The following is a 21,227-nucleotide window of genomic DNA, read 5'->3' on the forward strand; positions in this document are numbered from 1 at the left end:
TTTAAGGAATAGCTGGAACAGCAAAGATGAGCTAAAGGAACCAGAGATTTTTAAACATTATCTTTATAGCAAACATTTGGGATTTTTTTCCTAACACTGCTTGGAATGCCAGGATATTATCTGGCAACACACATTTTGGGGGAAAAGCAAAAGAGAAAGGGAAGAGAAAAAGGATGTCAGAGGAAGGACATCAGGAAAATGAGAAAACATTTTCAAAGCAGCAACATTCTTCATTAGCAAAACCCCACCTTTGAGACTTGCTCCTTTTTCCTAATAATTGTGAAATTTGGCTACACAGAAGCCAAGAGATTCCTTCCTAAACTTCCCAAGTTAATTTGTTTACATGCTAAATGGAAATCAACTTTACACCATCTTCATCTAAGATTCCCAGAATGTTTAAATCATCTAATTAAATTGCTCAAGTAATCCTGAAGTCCAGGATGTTAATCCTCTTTAATTTCCTAATAGAACCATTTACATTGACTTCAAAGAACTGCTACTGCATTTAAGAAAAGTACATGAAAGCTTCAGTGAAACTCTTAATTTCTTTGAGAAGCTCCAATTTCTCTGAGAAGTGTTCCTGAAGACTTCAAATCCTTGTCAAAACTTTGTATAGTTGCACAAAAAAAATTTGAATACAAAATTATTCTATATCAAAAGACTGGACTATTTTCAGAGTATGTTCTGCTCAATAAATTCCTGGTTCCTTGCAAATTAAGTAGGTATTTCTACTGCTTGATATTCCTGCGCTGTGCAGTTTTAAGGAGATGGTTGGAAGATGTATTTGTGTTTTTGTTAGAAATATTTTCGATATAAATGTTATTTAAAGCAATTTCATGAACGTTTTGAGCACATAATTTTCAGACCATTTTTCATCCCATCTGATAAAACCTGAGGACCAACTCAGTGGTGAACTCAAGCAAACAGCACTTTTCTCCCTGGATTATTTTGAATGTTTCTTACCTTTACAGAATAAGCCAGAGAAATAGTGACAGCAAGTGGGAGTCCCTCAGGAACAGCAACCACGAGCACAGTAACACCAATAATGAAGAATTTAACAAAATACTGAACGTAGACAGGAGTGCACTCAGGCAACCACTGCTTCTTGTTGACCACAAAGGTGTCAATGGCAAAATACAGTACCAAGATGATGACAGTGATGGCAGACATCACCAGACCTGGGAGGAGAAAGCACCAGTTACCATAAACCCAAACAGCACTGAGAAAATGAGCAATTAGAAATTGGGATTTGATAGGAAATTATTTCTTTCTTACTTTGTGACATTTTTCACCAGTACCAATAACAGTGATAAACTGTACAGTAAAGAAAAAAACATTGCCATAATATATTTACAGCAAGCATACATTCCAGTGCACAAGGAATTCTAGGGAACTCATTTTTTAGCACCTTCTGCTGCCTTTACAACTTCCCAGGCAGAGCAGGAGTTCTGCTGCCACTTAAGCTAAGCTTATTCAATTTAGCACGTTACTTTGCCTGGTACAACATTTATCTGTCCTTTTAACCCCCACCTTTTACAAATTACTTGTCTATCCATATTTAAACACCTTCCTTCTAAGTAAGTAAATCTTTAGAGGCTTGAGCAAAGGAGCCTCCTATGCTGCTGTATAAAATACTGCAGAAAAGCCCTACAGATGAGTCTGGGTGAATGTAGAAAGGCAATAATGCAGAATTATCCACAGGACAGTTTTTCACGGGGTTTCTTTAAAATGTGACTGATACTGGTGTTTCCAAGGTGGCTCTTTCCAAGGGAACGTCTGCAGAGTGTGTATTTGCATGAGCAGAGGTTCCAAAGAGACAGAGCCACCAATAAATATTTGACAAAATGTCCCCAACATTCCATCCACCCTCCCAATGGCACAGACTGCTGGGATAGCACTCCTGCTCCACAGTTTTGTCCCTGGGTTTGAGTATACAAATAAAATTTCTGCTCTAGCCTCAGCTTTGCCTTGCTGTGACAGCCCTGTTTGGCAGGTTTGTGTGAAGGAATTAAGCCTGCATTTTGGAATAAATTAATTTCTCCCTAATGAGATCATAGAGTAGAAGGAGAATGCTGTGCATTTCATGTCTTGACTGCAGTTTTTAAAAAAAATTGGTAAAGCTGAAGGATGCTAAATTTGACAGGAAACAGATGAGTCAGGGAGATCACTCTGTGCCAGAGGATAAAGGAAAAACCATTAAAATATTGCACAGGCAAATAGTCCTGACAACACAAGACATCGCCATAGATTGCTCAACACCAAAGAAAAACCAAATGAGGCAATGACTAATTAATTTAATTCCTGTTCCTTGCCATATTCTGGTCAGAAATCCCTACACCATCACTTCAAGAGTGATGTTCACGTGCCAGAGCAGAAGTCAAGGCAGTGCAGAAAGGAATTTAACCCAAGGAATCAATCATGAGGGGAAACAAAGGAGAGGAGCTGGAGGAATATGAACTGGGGCAAGGCATGAAATTGGATATCAGGGATGATAATCCTGGATTTGGTCACACTCTGCTCAGGAAAAGGGAATTGGCATCGTGGGGTTATGTGATCAACTCCTGTGATGAACTCACAGAGGGATGGGAAGGGGAAAATCCAAACTGGGGGAGAAGGCTGAGGGAGATGGAACAGAAGTAAAGGGATCTTGGAGGGCCTCCACCAAGGAGCTGAGAACAAAATCCCTTTAAGAACATCAAAATCTCTTTATTACCATGAGAAAAGCTTTAGGCCCTTATGGAAGGTTTCCACTCTCTGCCTACATGTTGGAGAAGTGCTGCTTCCAGCCCCAGAGGCCAGATGGTTCTGGATACATGAGTCCAAAGATGTGTCATGCTTGGGGAGAAGGCAGGAATGTGGATATTTGGGGAGAACAGAATGATTTCAGAATCCATGAGAGGGAAATACTGTGTGAGTGATATTTTGAGATGGTATTAGAGATTCTGAAACTGTGCACTCCCAAGTTCTGAGGGGAGAGGAAATTAAATACGTAATTACTGCGCTTGGGAATATTAACTCTGAGAAAAGCTGCATTTCATTTTGATTCAAATATTCATTACAATCCAAGTTGCCCAAAGCTCCTTGACAGTCAAAGCTGATTTTTAGGAGAATAAAAGATCTTCAGCACCACACAGTCTCCTTAGAACAGCTTTGTGATGACCTATTTCCAAATCTTGCTGTTAAAAAAGGGCCTGTCCCTTTTCAGAACCATTTGCTTTGCAGTTCTGTGCTTCCTGTGACCCAGAGGGGTTTGGTGTCACCCAGCCATACCTGCTTTGCCAATCTGCACTGCCAGCTTGGTCAGCTTTCCCTGCAGGACGGATTTTTCTTTCTTGTGCATGTTGGATTTCTTCTTGTCCTTGTCGTCTCCCTCTCCTCCTTCCGCGCTCTTCAGCGGCTGCATCTCCATGGCAGCAGCCCCATCCTGCTGCTTGGCTGATAATGCAGAACAAAACTGTTACTCCAGAGCTTTATATCCCTTCCTTTTCTCTGTGTTCATCCTCTCTGAACCCAGCCAGCACCACAGGGCTGCCTGGGACAATCTCTGCCAGGGACACCCTCGGCTCCCTGGAGAGCCAGCGGGGCTCTGCAGGACACAGCTGTGCCAGCACATCCCTCAGGACAGGTGGGGATTTGGGCTGGAAAGCACTGATGGGGTTGATCCCTCATTTTTATCCCCACCCATGATGCTCTGGGCCATACACATATATGTCACTGAATGTCTTGCAGGTGACTTGGCAGGTGACAGCACCAGCACTGCAGCATTCCCTGCAACAGCAGAGCTCAGGTGCTTTGACAGATCCACATTCCTCTGGATTTTGGGATGCCTCTTAGAGAGCAATGCATATTCCCAATGCAAATATTTTGAAGGCAATGTGGCTGCACAGGTGGCCTGTGTGCCGCCTCTCTGGGCTGCAGGGGCACCTCAGTGACCAGGAGACCACACTCTGCCATCCACCCTTCCAGAAAATCCCTCAGTTGTAAAGTTTCCTCAGCATTCCGTGATCAAGGTACTCAGCCCTCGGGTCTGATGGTGGTGGCATCCCCCACACACAGTTTCAGGGCCGATCCCTCCTTTCCTGACAGAATGCCAGCAGAAGGAAACTTTATTTTTACATGTTTCTGAAAGGCAATGACATTGCAGTGGATATATGTGCATGTGTCTGGTTTGTACTGAGCACAATAAATAAAATAGGATGAGATGAAACAGCTTTGCTTTCGTGAAGAGATTGTACAAGTCTGGGCTTGTTTGACCTGGAAATCTAATTTATCTACCTAGCCTGAATGCTTATTATTTAATAGTGTTTTATTTGGTACTTCTGTACCATGAACCACTGAGTTTCTTTATCCAGTTTCTGAGCCATCACCTTTGCAATGTTCAATATTATCTGAGAAGAGAAAATTGTCATTTAATTTGGTATAACCCAAAGAGCTCTTGATAGCTGTGTCTTATAATAAAAAGGGAACCATAACTTTGCTTCAGAGAAAGCAAAATATTGATTCCAATTTCTTCCTGACATTGTATATTAAATAAGAAACACCTAGGATTCTCAATCCTCCTGTTGTTTATCCTTATAAAAGGCTTTTATGCTGCTAGATAACACCTTGCCTTTAAGGTTTCCTTTTTTATTGCTTTGCCTTTCCCCTGCAAATGAAGAGATGTCCAGACAATGCCATCAGACACCAAAGATGATGAGACATAAAAAACTGGGCTGGAAAATCACCAACAATACATAAGATACACAACTTGCACAGGAACAATTAATTCAAATGAGCTTTGTGAGATGAAAGCAACATCTATAAATGGTCCCTTTAAAATGCTCCTCTCCTGAACCTCTGCAGCTTGTGGAAGTTACAATCTCTTTGGCTGGGGTTGGCAGTTTGGGGTTTTTTTGGACATTCTGCATGAACAATTAGGGCCAGTTTCACACACAGGCACAGACCACGGGTTCTCACTGCACTTTGGGACAGGGTTGAGCTACATGCTAACAATACAATCCACAACCTCCTGAATAGCAAAGAAGATTACCTTTGTTCTGGTTGTTCTCCATATTCCCATCCTGCATCTTGCCTAAATGATGAAAAATTCCAACAGACAACAGACAGTAAACAACCTTCAGCTGAGACAGAACACGAAAATGGGGATTTATATCAATGGGAGACAAAACCATGAGCACACCACGGGCACCTGGGCACCATCCCCTGCCCTCACACCTGCACTCACAGAGGGGACAAGGAATTCCAGCCAAGCTCAGGGTTGGAACACCTTAAATGCTGAATATTTTTGAGAAATCTGCATCAATTCAGAGGGGTAAACTAATAAAGTGGATCTGATGGAAAGAGGAATTGGAATAATATTCCTGAGCTGATGTTTCAGAGGGCTGGGACTTAAAAATTCTGGCCCACACCAGTATAGTGTGGCTTTCTTAATGTATTCCAGAATTAAATTAATCATGTTACTAAATTGAGAAAAAAATAGAAACAATGGTGTTAATAAATCTGAATAAATAAATAAAAAATGTAAATCAGATAGGATTTTTAATTACGTCTTCCTCATTTGGTTGTACTAATTACCGAATTTCTCCTGGAAATACAAGTGCCAGGTGACCTAAATTCAGATTTATCCTGAACATAGATTTACCATGTGCCTCTTTAATTTCCACCTTGACATTTTATCCACAAACAGTTTTACCACAGCAAAGTCCTTATTCCTTTGTGCCTTTTTCAAGTGGAAATGTCATTTGAAAGTGTGCATGAGATAAAAATGGCAAAATGTACATACCACATACAAAACTTTGGTATTCAGAATAACAGCTAAATATTTTCAAATGGATTCAAAATTTCTTGGTGGGATCCCTTACAAAACTTTCACAGTAATTATATGAATTTATGGAAAAGGCTACAACAAATATTATCTCAGAATGGATGCCAATGTCTTTTGGTAGTTATGTAAAATGCACAATAAAAAATGATGCTAAGGAAAATTAAGCTAAAATACAATTACAGGATTGTTGACACATTCTAATAAGAAATGTACCATCAGAATTTATTAAAAATGTGCCAGCAGGTACATCTTGTTCTTCTGACTGCTATGTGGATTAATTTTTTCACTCTGCTGTGAATAAATCATAACAAAATGGAAAAACTAACATTCATCTCTTGCATGTTGGTCTTTGCACTAAGTGGAAGAGAAAAGGGACCAAGTCAGTGTTATATTTGTCAAAAAATAGGCCCCAGTGCCACACTGGGAAATTCCAAAGCCTGGAAGCAGAGCCAGGGAAAGGACATCTCATGACCTAAAATCATCTCAGAGCTCAGGTGAATTACTGCAATAAACCACTGAGCATCAGCTGCATGTCTGTATTTCTCATTCTATTCCTACCCCAGCAATAACAGGACTTTTAAAAATTCAGAATCCACCTTTCAGAGCTTTACACTTTGCACAAGAGAGGAATCCATGAACCTGAGCAAAACCAAGCTCCTTTCCACAGTGAAATTCCCTATAAAACCTTGGCCTGTGGGGCACAGTTGGACTCAGTACCTGCCTGGTGGCTGTTTTTCTTAGAAGAGCTTTTAATAAAGTTACTGGAAGACACAAAATATCTCTGGAGATTCAGATTTCTGGCTGGAGCATAAAGCCTCCCCTAAGAACTGGAAGGAATTAATTTAGAGCAGGCAGTCTGCTCCATTTCCTGCTCTGGAGATCCTTTTGCAAAGTGCAATTCCAAACCTCAGAGTGGCAAAAAAATGGAACAATATTCAACTCTCAAAATGATAAAGATCACCAACAAAACCCAAATGTGACTGTCCCAACTGGCAGGCACATCACAGAGATTTTTTTTTTTTAATTAAAATATGTACTTTTAGGACATATATTTGCTATTTAATAGCATAATTATCATAATAAATTACACCAACAATTGACTGGCTACCTGAAAATAGCACAAAATAAACAATCATTAACAACAGTTTAAGCTCAGGTATTTTAAAAATACATTCTTAATATTCTTAATATGCTGCATTCAGGTTATTGAGTGGGGAAAGTCACCAGAGGTAGTTAGAGTTCAGTTATTTAGCCAGAATAACAAAGAGAAGGTAATTTGGGTAATCAAGATAAAGAAAAGGAAGCTGTAAACTATTTATATCCTCCTGTGCCAAATAATTTTAAGGCTGCACTTTGGTACAAAAGATGAACAAGGAAATTAAGCCAGAAAGAAAGGTGATAGAATCACCACTGCTGAGAGATCCTTCCTCCTTCCAGGTGCAAATACTCCCCCATCCTTCTCTCCTTGGTGCATTATTTAGAATTGTCAAAAGGAGGAGTATTTATTAATATTTTGATAGCATCATGTGAAATAATTCTTCAAAAATACAATTTTTTACATAATTCTGAAAATATTTTCTTCTTTTTTGTTTGGAATAATAAAATAAATGTTGTTTGGGCTGGAGAAATCCATCTGAGTTTTTTATCACTTTTCTAGGCAAGGATGAAAAATCAGAAAGTTTAGAATAGCATTTCTAAGATCTGCTTTCTGCAACTGATTTGAAAGTTCTGAATTTCAATATAAATATTTTTCACAGTCCTTTAAAGGCCTCACTACAGTTCCTATATTTTGGAAAGGACTCGTGGCACCTTTACTGACTAAATTCTTACTATAAAAGTCATGGACTTCACTAAACAGAATTCCTAAGAAAAGCCTCCCCTTTACCTGCTGCAGCCCTTAAGGACAAGGTCATAGAACAGCAAAGTCCTATCACTATTTTGGAAATTATTTCCTTCATTTGGAAATATTCCTAAATTGGAAGAAGTGCTTGTAATCAATCAAAGAAAATAATGGAATTGTGCTCCAAGTGCTGAGAGGGAACCACTGTGTTAAACAGTTTTAGATAATCCTTCTATGCTTTCAATAAATAACTTCATTTACAATTCAGAAATTTATTAAAATATAAATAGAAAATGTATTAAAAAATAGAAAAATGTTATTTTAAAAAGAGTTCAGACTGCAAATTGCTTTGAAAGAGCAGAAGTAGCTCAGTACCTACACTGGGATTAGTTGTAGATGTGAAATATTCCAGCAGAGATTCTCTGAGTCTGGTAAGCCATTTCTATACCTTTTCTATATTTCTGAACACACATTTAAGTAGCAAATTCTCTAGCTTACAAATGCCAAAAGAACCCCAACAACCCACCCTAGAAATCCTGATTTAGGAAGGTGGCAGTGCTCTACTGGAAGGAAATCAAATTTGGGGTAATTTGAGCTACTAGAAGGAAATCAAATTTGGGGTAAACAAGCTGTAAACAGTGATTGCTGCTTCCCTGATTTTCATTTTTTCAAGTCACCTTTACTAAATAAAATACTTTGGAATGAGATACGTTTTCCTGAATTACTACGTTTCTGCAAAATTTTCTGCTCTGTTTATGGCCTTGCAACCTTTCAAAAACTGAACGTATTGTCCAGAATTCTGACAATGAGATCAGCAACAATTTTCTATTTTGATCTCAATTCCTAAAACTCAACATTTATAAGAATTCCTTTAGTACAGCACATAATACACAGACTGGGTCACAAAGTAAGTGAATTTATCATTACAGGCTCACAGGCTGACAGCAAACTCTTTCTTTTGTGTCAATTGTTTATTGACAATTAACAATGAAAATATTTTATCTGAAATGTAATTGGTTGATTTTTCAAGCAATGACATTTCCTGAGCTTGCTACTTATTCAAGCATATAATTATTAATTCTTATTTTAAGATACTTTCTACCCAAAGACTATAGGGGAAGAGACTGCTATACCTACAATGACTGTAGGTAAAATTCTTGTTTCCAGTCACACCTCAGGAAGAATTTTCAGACTTTAAAAAAATATTCATTTCATCCAGACCAAAGGAATATACAGATGAATTTGGGGTCCTTGCTTTGTAACTTATCCTCTCCTTCCTTTCTCCCCTTCAGACCACATCTACATTTTCAGCATTTAACTCATCCTAATCAGCAGTGCTAACTGAGAAATTACCAGAAATATGACGTTGCCCATTTCCCAGATAATTCCAAAGCACTCAGACTTATGTTTGCCTAAAGTCTCTGAGCAGCTGAACTGGGGAAAGCCTCTCCTGCCCAAAGAACAGCAGAATTATTGACCTGCCTCATCTCAGAGGAACTAAAATCCAAAGCATCCTTAACTGCACAAAAAAACTCACTCCACACAGCAAAGCCCTGAGCTTGTATCCCTCAGCTCCAGGATAAACACGGGCAGTAACTGTTGTTCCTGACTGGAGAGAGGATGATGGAAAATCACATCCCTAATTCCGACACTGATCTAATATCCCCTGGAACTCAATTTCCTCATTAAGCTCAGCATTAAGCCCAAACACAACAGGGATTTACCAGGCAGCCCCAGCTCTGAGCAGAGCCCAGGGCTCGTTCTGCACCTGCTGGGCACCAGCAAAGTGGGGCTGAGCTCAGCTCCCATCCCTCCTCTGCAGCTGGCAGGGATGAGCAGCAGTGCTGAGCAGCCAGGGGGACTGCAGGGGACTTTTCTTGTTTTACACTCACCAAAGTGGAATCATCACAGAATCATCACAGGATGGTTTGGGTTGGAGCCTTAAAGCCCATCCAGTGCCACCCCTGCCATGGCAGGGACACCTTCCACTGTTCCAGGGTGCTCCAAGCCCCAATGTCCATCCTGGCCTTGGACATTCCAGGGACCCAGGGGCAGCCACACCTGCTCTGTGTCAGGGCCTCAGCACCCTCGCAGCAATGGAGAATAAAACACAATTCATTCCCTGGTTCTTGCCCTCTAGGGAATTTGGAACCAGGATGATGGAGGTCCCTGCCATGCAAGGAGATGTAGGGATTGTAAATCCTAGTTTTCCAGAATGGGTTTTAAATCTGGTTATATGTTTCTTTTAAATGATTTGAAAATAGGCTTAAAGATTTCCTGTGTCACTGCCTTAAACAAGATCCTACAGCAGTAAATCCTGTTCCCTGTTTAGCACTTGATATTGCTGTCAGAAACTCTCATTTCACATGTGAAATGCAACCTGCAAGGAAAAAAACTTCTTTCACCAACATGATGAAAAGTAGAATGACTTTAGTCAGTATTTTTGGCTCTGCACAAGAAGGAAAGGTTGCTTGGCAAATAAAGGCTCATGTGTCTGATTAGCAGCAAAATACAGCTGATGCCTACACTAATATTGACCCATTCAATCCAATTTAACACTGGAATCTGACTGTTAGGAGAGACGCTGAAATATCTGCGTGCTAACAAGCGGGGTCAGGAATCTGTACTGGGACACAGTCAAAACTGGCTGCAGGAATGGTTTGCTTTGGGTTTAGTTCACTTAGGCAGGCTCAGGAGAAAGTCACTGAGGGCTCACACAAATATCCACAAAACTTCTTGGTCCCTCCTGAAACAGATGCTGAAAACAGCAAACGTTGTCCCTAACACGGTGTTGGTTGAAATGGAGGCAGATCCCTGATCCCAGCCCTCTCTCAGAACTGTGTGAGGAATTAGGAGAGTGAAAAGGAGGAGAAGCAGAGAGAACCCCTTTCTCCTGGTGCTCTTCTCCAGATCGATGCTGAATAATGAAACTTTATAATAAAACATCAGGCGAGTCTGCCTAAAAGTTTTAAAACTGGCCTGACATAACTGCTTCTTTTAACTGCAGTTTGAATGGCAAATAAATCACAATTTCAAACTCTGCCTGTGCCAGGCTGAATTCCGGGAATGGAGCTGCAGCATCCCTGCAGCCCCTCTGCCAAGCTCCTGCAGAGCGTGTGGAGCAGGATCTCTCAGAGTGCAGTCACACAAACACAACATCTGTGCAGGTCAGCGAGGGGAGAGGGAATTTGACACAGTCAGGAGAGAAATCCATCAAATCAGACAAGCCGGGGGTTGTGACGTACCATTGACTAAGCTGGCATTTGCATTATCAGTGGCATTTGCACCTGCTGCACCATCTGTGGCTGGAGGAGGGTGGGAGGAGGGATGGGAAGAATCTACTGAGCAATAATGGATAAAAAAAAAATAAATAAACAAAAAAGTACAAAAACAAATAATAAATAAATAATAACAAGCAACACGAACGAATGCACGTGACGGAGCGAAAAGCCTTCGTGGCTTTGTTTGCTCCCAAAATCAAAGAGTTTGAAATTAATTAACACAAATTTCAAAAGCAATGTGGCATTGAGAAGCTGGTCACAAAGTAAGCTAAAAACTCAAATAATAACAATAATAATAACAACAATAATAATAACCAAAGATAAATATGAAACACATTTAGCAAAGTTAAAGGAGCTGGTGAGTCCTGTGTACATTGCTTTAGTCCTTTTATGTCTTGTTTTTTGTACTTTATTGTAATTTATGCATTTTTAAAGTGGTTGAAATGTTTCCTTTGGAGATAATTTACACAGTGCTTGTGTAGCTTTAAAATTTGCATTTAAAAATGTATTATATCTACATCTGTACATACTTCTACATAGAATAGTGGTAAATATTTTACGTTTTAAATAATTTTGCACATTATGATTTATCATCACTGATGCATCCCAGTCTAACAGGGTCCTGCCATCACCCAGGTAAAATGCTTATTGATCTGAGTAAAAACATGGAATTTTCCTATATTTTATGTGGAAAAGGCAAATATAGTCTTGAGGAGAATAAGGGGTTATTTTAAATCCAGGTAATGGACATGAGGCATTTCCTGGTTTGTGGTGACATGAAGGAAGAATCAGAAAAGAAAACAACTTCTTCTTTTCAGTTATTATCCACATATTAGAAAAAATTGGACAAGAATTCTTTCCTAACAGGAAACTGAAAAGCTTGAAGAAGGTTTTATCATTTTACTATGTTTTTTATAGTGAAGTTCAATAAAATTAGTCTCTGCAAACAATAGCTACAATTTATTTTGTTTTGTTTCTGGTGGTTAATTGCTCACAACAGAACCAAGTCCTCCCATGAATCCTGACTGAGACTTCAAACTGCTCCAGTCCTTGCCCCACAGGGATTATTTCATGCTGTACTGGGTTGGTATTGCAGAAGAATGGGCTGATTTTATTTACAAATGGCAAATTGGGAGAAGAAAATAAACAGCTCCCAGGATTTAAAAACACACCTTGTGCGACTGCATTGAGGAAAATTTCAATTGCAAATTTGATTACTGTGGTGGCAACGACTTAAACTGTTTTGGTGACTCGTGCTCGCTCTTTATTCCGTTTGGATCCCCACCCCAACCAGCACAGCGTGAGCTGCTAACAGCAAATCAAGTATTCCACATGAAACACTTTGCAATTTACTTCTGGAGAACAGCTGATTATTCCAGCTGAACGGGAAGATTTGCAACACCAACAATGCCTGCTCACCAAAAGATTTGGCACCAGCAATCTTGTTGATTTGAAATCACTTTTTAATTTCAGCTTGACTGATTCAAAGATGATTATTTCAATCAGCAGTTCCCCCCCTGATTTGCATCATTGGATGGGGTACAATTCTTACTCTACCTGGAAGCTGCTGTTCCTCCTCCTGTTTCACACCTGCATGATGATTTTTAAAGTGTTAATGAACAATAAAAGCACACACCCACACAGCCTGAAAGGGGCAGGATTTCTGAGAACTGCAGGTTTATGTTCCAGAGGTTTTCATTTGAGTTGGTGCCTCCATCTGCCACCAGCTCTACTCAGGCACCAGCACAAAGCTGCATCAGAGAATGTGGAGGAATTCTCTATATTGTGGATTATTTTATATTATAGCTGTTTCTACAGAGCCATGTTCAATTAAATTCTGTGTCTGCACCCAACTTCTAACACATCTCTGTAAGAATCTCTGGGTAAGTTACAGCCACAATGTGAGGAAAACTCCCTGATTTCTCTTTTCCTGCCGTTCCAGGCTCTTCCCTGTGAAACCTGAGAGAGCCACCAGCGTCCTGAGCAGAGCCTAAGGAGGCCAGCCCAGTTAAACCCAGCCCAGGAGCTCTCACATCCTCTGAACGAGAACAAGAGCAAACTCCAAGGTGCTGCTCAAAACTGGTCTGGCATAAAAGAGTTTTGCTTTGTGAAGTTTCAGTCTTTTCTCCTTTTAATTCTCCTGGAGCCCCCCCCATGCCTGGCAGCTATTGTGTATTTCTGTGCAGAAAGGAATTGGTAAACATCTCATTTAGTAAAAAGGGGTTTTCTCAAAGCAGCGGAGAGTCAAAGGCAGACACTTGTTGAACATACTCAGAAATTGTAGGTCCTGAAAACCATTGGAATTTGGCCTTCCTATCTGCAGCTTCATATAAAATGATGGAAACAAAAAAGGTGCAATCATATTGCCTGACAGATAGCAAATAAAACGTTCAGTAAAGCTTTAACTGCTTTTTTTTAATCAATAGCGAACACCACTAGAAAGAGCAGAAATATCTGAAAAACCTGTATTAATTGGCCCTTATTCATGTCTGAAAGACAGCTATTCTTAGGACAGACTTGGAATGAAAGTGCGGAAGCAGAACAATTTACAAGACTGCATGAAGAAAAACTGGCAAGGACAGACATTAAATCATGTTTCTGCTTAGTGTGCAGCCCATAAATTAGCAAATGCTTATGACATCACACTGTAATAAGGTGAAAAGCCCAAAGAGGCTTCTTGATTTCGTTAACTGATGCAGGACATGAAAGTAAAACTGTCTGCTAACATTTACTGCTACATTCTTGGCTTTTACTATTCTTAGCTCGACCTTTACACCCAAAGAAATTAAAATGCCTCTCAAGTCAGTCACTGACATTAAACAATCCAGGCTAGCAAAGAGCCACAGCTTATCTTTATTTTAGTCCTGAAGCTCCAAGGCAGATGCTATTTCCATGGCCAAAGGGTTTTTTCCTGGGGAAAAAATATTGAATTGATAGAAAAGCACAAAATCTTAGCAAACTGCAGGTGAGCATGGATTCATGTAGAGAAGCAACTGGAGCATGCCCAGGTATTCCCTTGCATTTCAGTATGGACTGGGAGCCTGCAGTTTCACACTGGAAAAACATCTTGTTATCCAATGGATTTATTGGTTAACAGCTTCTGCTGTTTTTCTGTGTGACATGTGATGATAAAAATGTGTCATAAAAAAAAAAAGAAAGGCAGTTTGAAAAATCCCATTTATTTGTCAAGAGCGGAGGAGAGCTCTGGCTGCACAAAGCCCAGGAGCTTTCTCTGGAGCATCCTGGTGTTGGGAGATTTACCTTTCTTGTCTTTCTTCTCCTCCTCTTCTCCCCCAGCTCCCAGCAGAGTGAAGATGATGCCAGTCTGAGAATTCACCCCCACAGCAGTCACCAGCATCCTCCCAGAGCCTTCCATGACATGGGTGCCTGCAAAGAGGCAGGACAGGTTACAGAGAGCTAAAATAAATGTAAATATTATGTAAGGCCTTTCTGAAAGTATTGAGAGATATTTGCTACACTTTATAAACTTATATTGAGTGGGATATTACCACATAACCAAAACAAACCCTGTTGTGCATTATTCTCAACCAAGAATTAATGCTTAAGCACAAACCTCAGGCTGCACATCCATCACCATAAGACTCTCTTTTTAAAAGAAATATTGTCATCAACCAAGTTTATCCTCTGAAACATCACTAATACACAAGTTAAGTAAAAAAAAAAAAAATCCCCCCAAAAAATTCCATTCAAACCTAAAGATCAGAAAATAGCTTCAAAAGCCAGCAGAGACTTGGTTGGTGCAGTTGGAAAGGAAAGGACCTGCAATCTTCCTCAGAAATTTATCAGAGCCTCCTTTAAGATGTGTCACTATTTCCAAATACCTTTTAATTAAGAACTTGCAATTTGTATCCCTGGGTTTTGCTCTGAGTGAATCTTCTCCTGAATTGGACGACAAAGGTGGATAAAAATATCCTCCAAAAAGTGCCCTTGGCTCCAAGGCTCCCAGAGCAGCTTTGGAGGCAGACAGGCAGCTCAGCCTGAGCTCTGCACACCTGGAGAGGGCAGAGCAGGCAGGCAGAGGGGATGGAGGGGGTGTGGTGGTACTGGTGGTTGGTTTCTCTGGCTCTGGGTTGAAGCACTTGAACGGTAGTTCATGTTCAGACTCAAGTATTTCTTATTTCTTATCAGTAAATCTCTGTCTTATCAGTCTCACTGCTGTGAGTTGGGCAGCTTTTCATTAGAAGGCACAGAATGGCCAACAATCTCTTGTTCCAAGGTCTTTTAAGACTAAACTATCCAATTAAGAGCTGGCACCTGGATTATTTTCCCTTTTAACCCAATAACTGATCCCACAGAGACCACAATGCAGACTTTTCTGTTCAATTACAAAATGCCACCCAAACCCATGAAGAAGAAGGAAGAAGAAGCATGAAGGAACCCAGGATGACACCCTGTGCCCTCCATCCTGCTGCCATCCACAGCACACTAAAAATCCCAAACCCTCAATTTCTCACCCAGTGACACACCCACACTGCTCTCTATAATCTATTTCACACTTTTGTGGGTTCCAGTCTATGTAAAGTCTGGGAAAATTTCTCCATGGATGAGGGTCAGTCAGTGCTCCCCTGAGGCTCAGGACACCCCAGAGCAGACAGAGGAATATTCCCAGTGCCCTGGGTTTGCACAATGGGGCAGACCTTACCTGACAGCAGCATTGGGTCTTTGTCCACGGATTTGCGGACCTGGTCTGACTCTCCAGTCAAGGAGCTCTCATCGATTTTGAGATCATTTCCTTGAATAAATATCCCATCAGCAGGTAGAAGGTCACCTGTGGCCAGAACGGGGCAACAGAAAACCTTCATGAGATTGTTTTTATAGTCACACAATGGGTTTTGTTATAAAATCACAATTAATGGCATGAAAAGGTGAAATGAAATTAGAAGGGAAGGAATTATTCCTGATTCTGTCCACACAAGCCACAGTACTGCAATCCAGCCAGGAAAGGCCTTTTATTGCAAACATGGCATCCCAGAACCCAAATGTATCACATTTACCACACAATGGACATCTCCATCATGGGGGTTTGCCAGGGGAGTGCTCCTCACGTCACCTGAAGGTTTCTCCATCAGACTTCACAGGAATTAACAGCAGCTAATTAACAGCTGAGCTGCCCTTTCCCCTTCCCCCCTCAGGGAGCCCCTAGGTAAGTCCAGGAGAAATGTGATGGCTGATGGAAGGGGGATGTTGCTGGAATTAACAGCTCCCTCCAGAGCACACAGAATTCCTGCAGGAGTCTCTCACTCCACTGGGGATCAGTCTGGATCTGAAACAACTCATGAGGTGATCACAGAGACCCAATTCCCTTCTATCCAACATTTAAAAACACTTCCCCTCGCCCCTAACTGGACAGAAATAAAAAGAAATTAATCTGAATAATGTAATCCTCCATGACAGAGAATTACCTTTGTGTGAACAAATACAAAAAACTGGAAGGACAAGCGCAGAAAACTGGAAGGACAAATAAAGAAAAATGGAAGGAACTGGAAAACTGGCCAGTCCTTGTCCTGGTCAGTGAAAAGTTTACACCAGTTGAACTGATTTCCTAGTGCAGCTTTCCAGCAGGTCTTTATGTTCTCCTTTTGCCCTGACAGCTCAGGTGTCACCTCAGCATGGCCAGCACTGACTTTCTGCCCTATAAACCTGCCCTCACCCTGCCGGGGAAGCGTGTCCACGCTCCTGGGAAGGGCCAGCAGAGCAAGCCAAGGCTCCAAAGGCCGTGCACTCACCATATTTGACCTGTGCAATGTCCCCAACCACGATCTCTGCCACGGGGATCTGGATGACCTGTCCCCCTCGCACCACGGTGAACTTCTGCTCCTGCTCGATGCGGCTCTGCAGCCCGCGGAACTGCTTCTCCTTGCTCCAGTCGTTGAAGGCAGTGACCAGGACCACGCAGATGACAGACAGGAGGATGGCAGCACCTTCAATCCAGCCAGCTTCGGCCTCCCCCTCATCCTCAGCTCCTCCTGTTGCAGTACCACACCCTGCAGAGATGGGAAGGATCGGTTTAGGGAAGGTCGGGTGTACCACAAGAAATGAAATCTGCTGTGACGTGACAAGGTGAGGGATGGAGCTGCTTTTCCAAGCACTGCCTGCTGATAAAACATGGCAGAGTGGAGGGAAAGGACAAATAAAGAGATCTGTGAAAAGGAGAAAATAAATAAATCTACAGAAATCTTCGTCCTTTTAATTTTTCTTCCGAGCAACCCATCCTCGGTGAACCCAGACTAAACAAATGGAAGGAGAAAGCACCAACTCTGTTTTGTGATGGAGGACTCACAGCCTCACCTGAGCCACCAAAACCTGCAGGGTAAGAATAAGAATAATCCTGAAGAATAAGAATAATACTGAAGAATAAGAATAATACTGAATAATAATAATACTGAAGAATATGAATAGTACTGAAGAATATGAATAATACTGAATAAGAATAATACTGAATAAGAACAATACTGAAGAATAAGAATAATACCGAAGGTGGCAGGAAGGACTAAAACAATGAATGACATTAAATAATGCAAAGCAATGGCATTAAATTCACATTAATGCCCTGCCAGATTGAATTAAACAATTTTAACACAATTTTTTTAAACAATTTTCAACACAGTTTCTGAATGTTCTGAACTAAACACACTTAAAGGGAGAGCTTGTTAAAAAATACTGGGGTCAGCTGAGTTTATCAGCATTTCAATTTGATAATGAATGTATTAAGGAACACTGAGTGAAAACAATTCCCTGATATTAATTCATCAGTCTTCCCTACAGAGAAATGCTTCTAGAACTGCAAGTACATTATTGCTGCCAAAAGCAAAACAGCATTAAGAGAACCACTCTGTTCTGAACTGTTAATTCTGAATTACTTTATATACATCTGCTAATTATTTATTTCAATTAAAATTTAAATAGATCATATTCACCAAAGGAAAGTGACATAGCTTTCCTTGTTACTGAAAGAGCACATGGGAGAAATACTGGACAGCCAAGGTCACATTCCAGAGCCACAATCCAGAGAAATCCCAGCTGGGGGGAGAGAGGAGAATTCAGCCTGGCCAGCAGAGCCTCCTCTCCTGGGGGACCTGGGAAGAACTGTTCCCATTTTCCATGAAGAATGGCACGAGGCAGGAATTTGACATCACTTCTCCACCTCACCCAGGTACCAGGGGGTTCAGCAACTTCACTTCCACCTCTGACTGAAGTGTAATTTGGTTTATTCATCACCTCTCACTAGAGAGAATGAACAGCCAGGTTGACTTCTGCATTTAAATTACAAACTGGAGCATCATAATCCATTAACCAGCTGAGTAATTACTCTTGCATGTGAACAATAACAACACTACCAAAAGTCAAAGGAAGAAAGATGAGCCTGAACAGCCCCTAAGAGAGGAAGAAAATGAAAATGAAGGGAGTTTTTAGCCAAGTTCTCCATGGTTTACACTGAGGCTCTAAGGGCACTCCCAAGGGTGGGGCTGCCCTGGGAGGGATGTTCTTCCACAGCTGGCCCACCCGAACCTTCAGCACAAGAACCTCACTAAAACCACTTCTACAGCACTCAGGGAAGACATTAAGAAACTTTTTGAAGTTCAGTACCTTCAGCTGCTCATTACCAGCCTCCAATGCAACTCAGAAGCCAGCCCTGCATCTTCCTCCTGCAGCACAATGGGGGTTTGGGGAAGGACTAATGAATTCTGCTCTGTTCCACCTTAATCACCTCAGTTGGGCTGTGTTGGATTTTTACATTCCTTTTCCAAATCAGCAGATTCACTTTTGTCTTGATTGTTTTAAATGGTTTCCCAGTGCAAGTAATTCTGCTTCAGCAGATGTAAACCAGAATTCACTCTCCTTTTTTTTTTTTCCATTAGATATGACTTAGAATTAAATATGATGAATATTCTGGTTTTTTAAGAGCAAACCTCCTCTTCTATTTCTCAAAGAAACATGGTCTTCAGTTTCTCAAAGAAACTGATTTTATTTCCTTTTCAGATGGTTGAAACTTAGCCCAGCTTGTACAAAATAGCAAAGATCTGCTGCAGAGTAATATTTCCAAGACCCTTCACTAAAAAAAAAAAAAGAAAGAAAAGAAAAATCAGGTAAAAATAAAATTTTAAAAAAGAAAAAAAAGGCAAGATCAGGTAAAAAAATAAAATAAATACATTCCTTGACTTGAGCAGCGAGGTTGGTTTTTGTCAGAACTGATCTCCATGTTGACACAAATGGTACCACGGAGCATGTAAATAATACAAAATATTATCATTAACGTAAAAGGAATTACCTGCTGATACCTTGTAGATTAAGCACAATCAAATAAAATAATTCACTTTTCAACTGAAAATTTTGTTTTGTTCCAGCTGAAAAAATTGTTTGTAACAATGGAAGAAAATCTGAAGGAAACAGATTGAACTCGGATCAAGCTCTTGGAAAGTGTCCTTAAATCTGACAAGCTTCCACACTGAATAAAAAATCATGTTTATGACTTAAAATCCTGAGACAATCCTCCACAACCCAATGAAAACAACAAAATTTTAAATGCATTCAATTTTCTTTTCTGTTCCTTTCACCTGACAATGATAAATTCAGGTGGAGCAGAGGTGGTTGAAGGGAGGAGGGAATTTTAAGAGTAGAGGAATTAATTGCCAGACCTCATCAAAACCTGAAGTCCTTGAGAGGATGGAGGAAATTCTGAGCTGATTTTTGAGCTGTTAACTGTTGAGATTCAATGTGGCCTCTCTAAAACCCCAGGGCCCAGGTGAGAAGTCAACCAGACCAGCAGAATTTTCCAGAATTTTGCCTTTGCATTTTACACTCCACAGAAAGGAGAAGGGATAAAAGTGCTACATAAATCAATGCAAAATGCTCTTTTTCTAGGAATAAACTCTAGCAAAAAAACTACCTGCTTCTTACAAGAGCAAGATTTCTGAGCAGATTTTTTAAAAAAAAATATGAAAAGCAAGATTTTAAAATGCAACCTCTGCCCTTTACAACATGACCCATCTGTCAGGAAAAACATTTTCTTGAATTATGTGGTGTTCTTGCTTCCAAACTGTTTTAAAAGTGTTCCTTTTGATAGGGAAAAAAAAATAAAAATAAAGGAAACCTGCGTCTCCATTGGTTTGAGTCTGTCTAATGTTTTCTTATATACTTATGGAAAAACAATTGGGTTTTTAATTTTTTTTCTGCTGTTATGGTTTTCTAGAAATTATAGAAAGACTTACATGGATTTACAGAAAGAAACTTTATGTATTTATAGGGGGAAAAGACACAAACTTCTTAAGTCTATATTTAGATTATCTGTCCTTATTGCAGTGCAAAGTGACCCAGTATTGACCTTATGGATAAGGAGAAGATAAGAAATATTAATAAAATTAATCATATTAATACACTTAAGTAGCAAAATTGAATTTAAAACACCTTATACTTATTTAAAATGTTCATATAAGCTTGAAAAATCCATGTTGAGGTACAAGATTGGTGTTCTGCTTCCACAGAGAGCACGTGGCTCTCAACACTACCCAAAAATCTGCCTGAGCCTTTTATTGAAATGCACAGAGTGAAAAGCAGCACAAAAGAGCTGTTAACATGCAGATGAGATTTGTGGCAGGGTTTTATTCCAAGACAGCAAATTGTGATGTTCTGTCTTAAATTCCCTTTAGCAGAGGCCCTATCTGTCAGAAAACCCAAATGCAGAGAGGCAGACAGGTTTCAAACACCGAGCTCTGAACGTGTGCCACGGCCAAAGTCTGACCCTCAGCACAGAAAATGGGCAGGGCTTGAAACTGAGATGCTGAGGACCTGCAAGTCAAGGTTGCAAAGGGCTGGGACTCCTTTGGCACAGAAAAAGCAGGTGGAGCCCTAAAATGGATCAGCTTATCCCAAAAGGAGCAGCCAGGTGAGCTGGAACTCCCCTGGAGAGGGAGAACCTGGCAGCACAGCCTCAAAGAAGGCTCAGAAACACAAAATGGGACCAAGGGGACTCTTGTGTCCATAATATAGCTGAAAGGACATTTCCAGAACCTTGTGGAAGGAGAACAGAACTTCAAAAAGCTTCAAACTGGGCCAGAAATAGATCAGCAAAGCTGATGGAAAAGTCTTCTACAGAGGGGAGATGAAAGGAAGGAAAAATCCAAAGGAAAGGAGGAAAGGAAGGAAAGAACAGGAAAGTTCTGACACCCATCACAGGCAGCTGGATTTGCATCTCTGCAGGGTCTGCAGGGCTCCAAACCTGCCCAGAATTTCCATTCTCATCCCAGCTGAGGTGGCAGCAGCT

At 40.6% G+C, this 21,227-nt stretch overlaps 1 protein-coding gene across 16 annotated transcripts in view; it reads right to left on the reverse strand.

Moving 5' to 3' along the window:
- Window positions 1-21,227, reverse strand: part of ATP2B2 (ATPase plasma membrane Ca2+ transporting 2) — a 168,288-nt gene that overhangs the window by 76,644 nt on the left and 70,417 nt on the right. For 5 of the 16 annotated variants that reach the window (XM_084214766.1, XM_084214767.1, XM_084214765.1 and 2 more), the window contains 6 exons: window positions 16,693-16,950; window positions 15,609-15,734; window positions 14,207-14,332; window positions 5,030-5,071; window positions 3,271-3,435; window positions 964-1,178 (listed from right to left, as the gene is read on the reverse strand). In XM_084214766.1, coding sequence (XP_084070892.1) covers window positions 964-1,178; window positions 3,271-3,435; window positions 5,030-5,071; window positions 14,207-14,332; window positions 15,609-15,734; window positions 16,693-16,950 — 932 coding nt within the window. Of the gene's footprint in view, window positions 1-963; window positions 1,179-3,270; window positions 3,436-5,029; window positions 5,072-10,909; window positions 11,006-12,502; window positions 12,536-14,159; window positions 14,333-15,608; window positions 15,735-16,692; window positions 16,951-21,227 lie in introns of all 16 variants that reach the window. The other 11 variants (XM_084214770.1, XM_084214769.1, XM_084214768.1 and 8 more) reach the window with 9 other exon arrangements.

This window comes from Fringilla coelebs (genome assembly GCF_963513975.1).
Source record: "Fringilla coelebs genome assembly, chromosome: 13".
Taxonomy (NCBI): domain Eukaryota; kingdom Metazoa; phylum Chordata; class Aves; order Passeriformes; family Fringillidae; genus Fringilla; species Fringilla coelebs.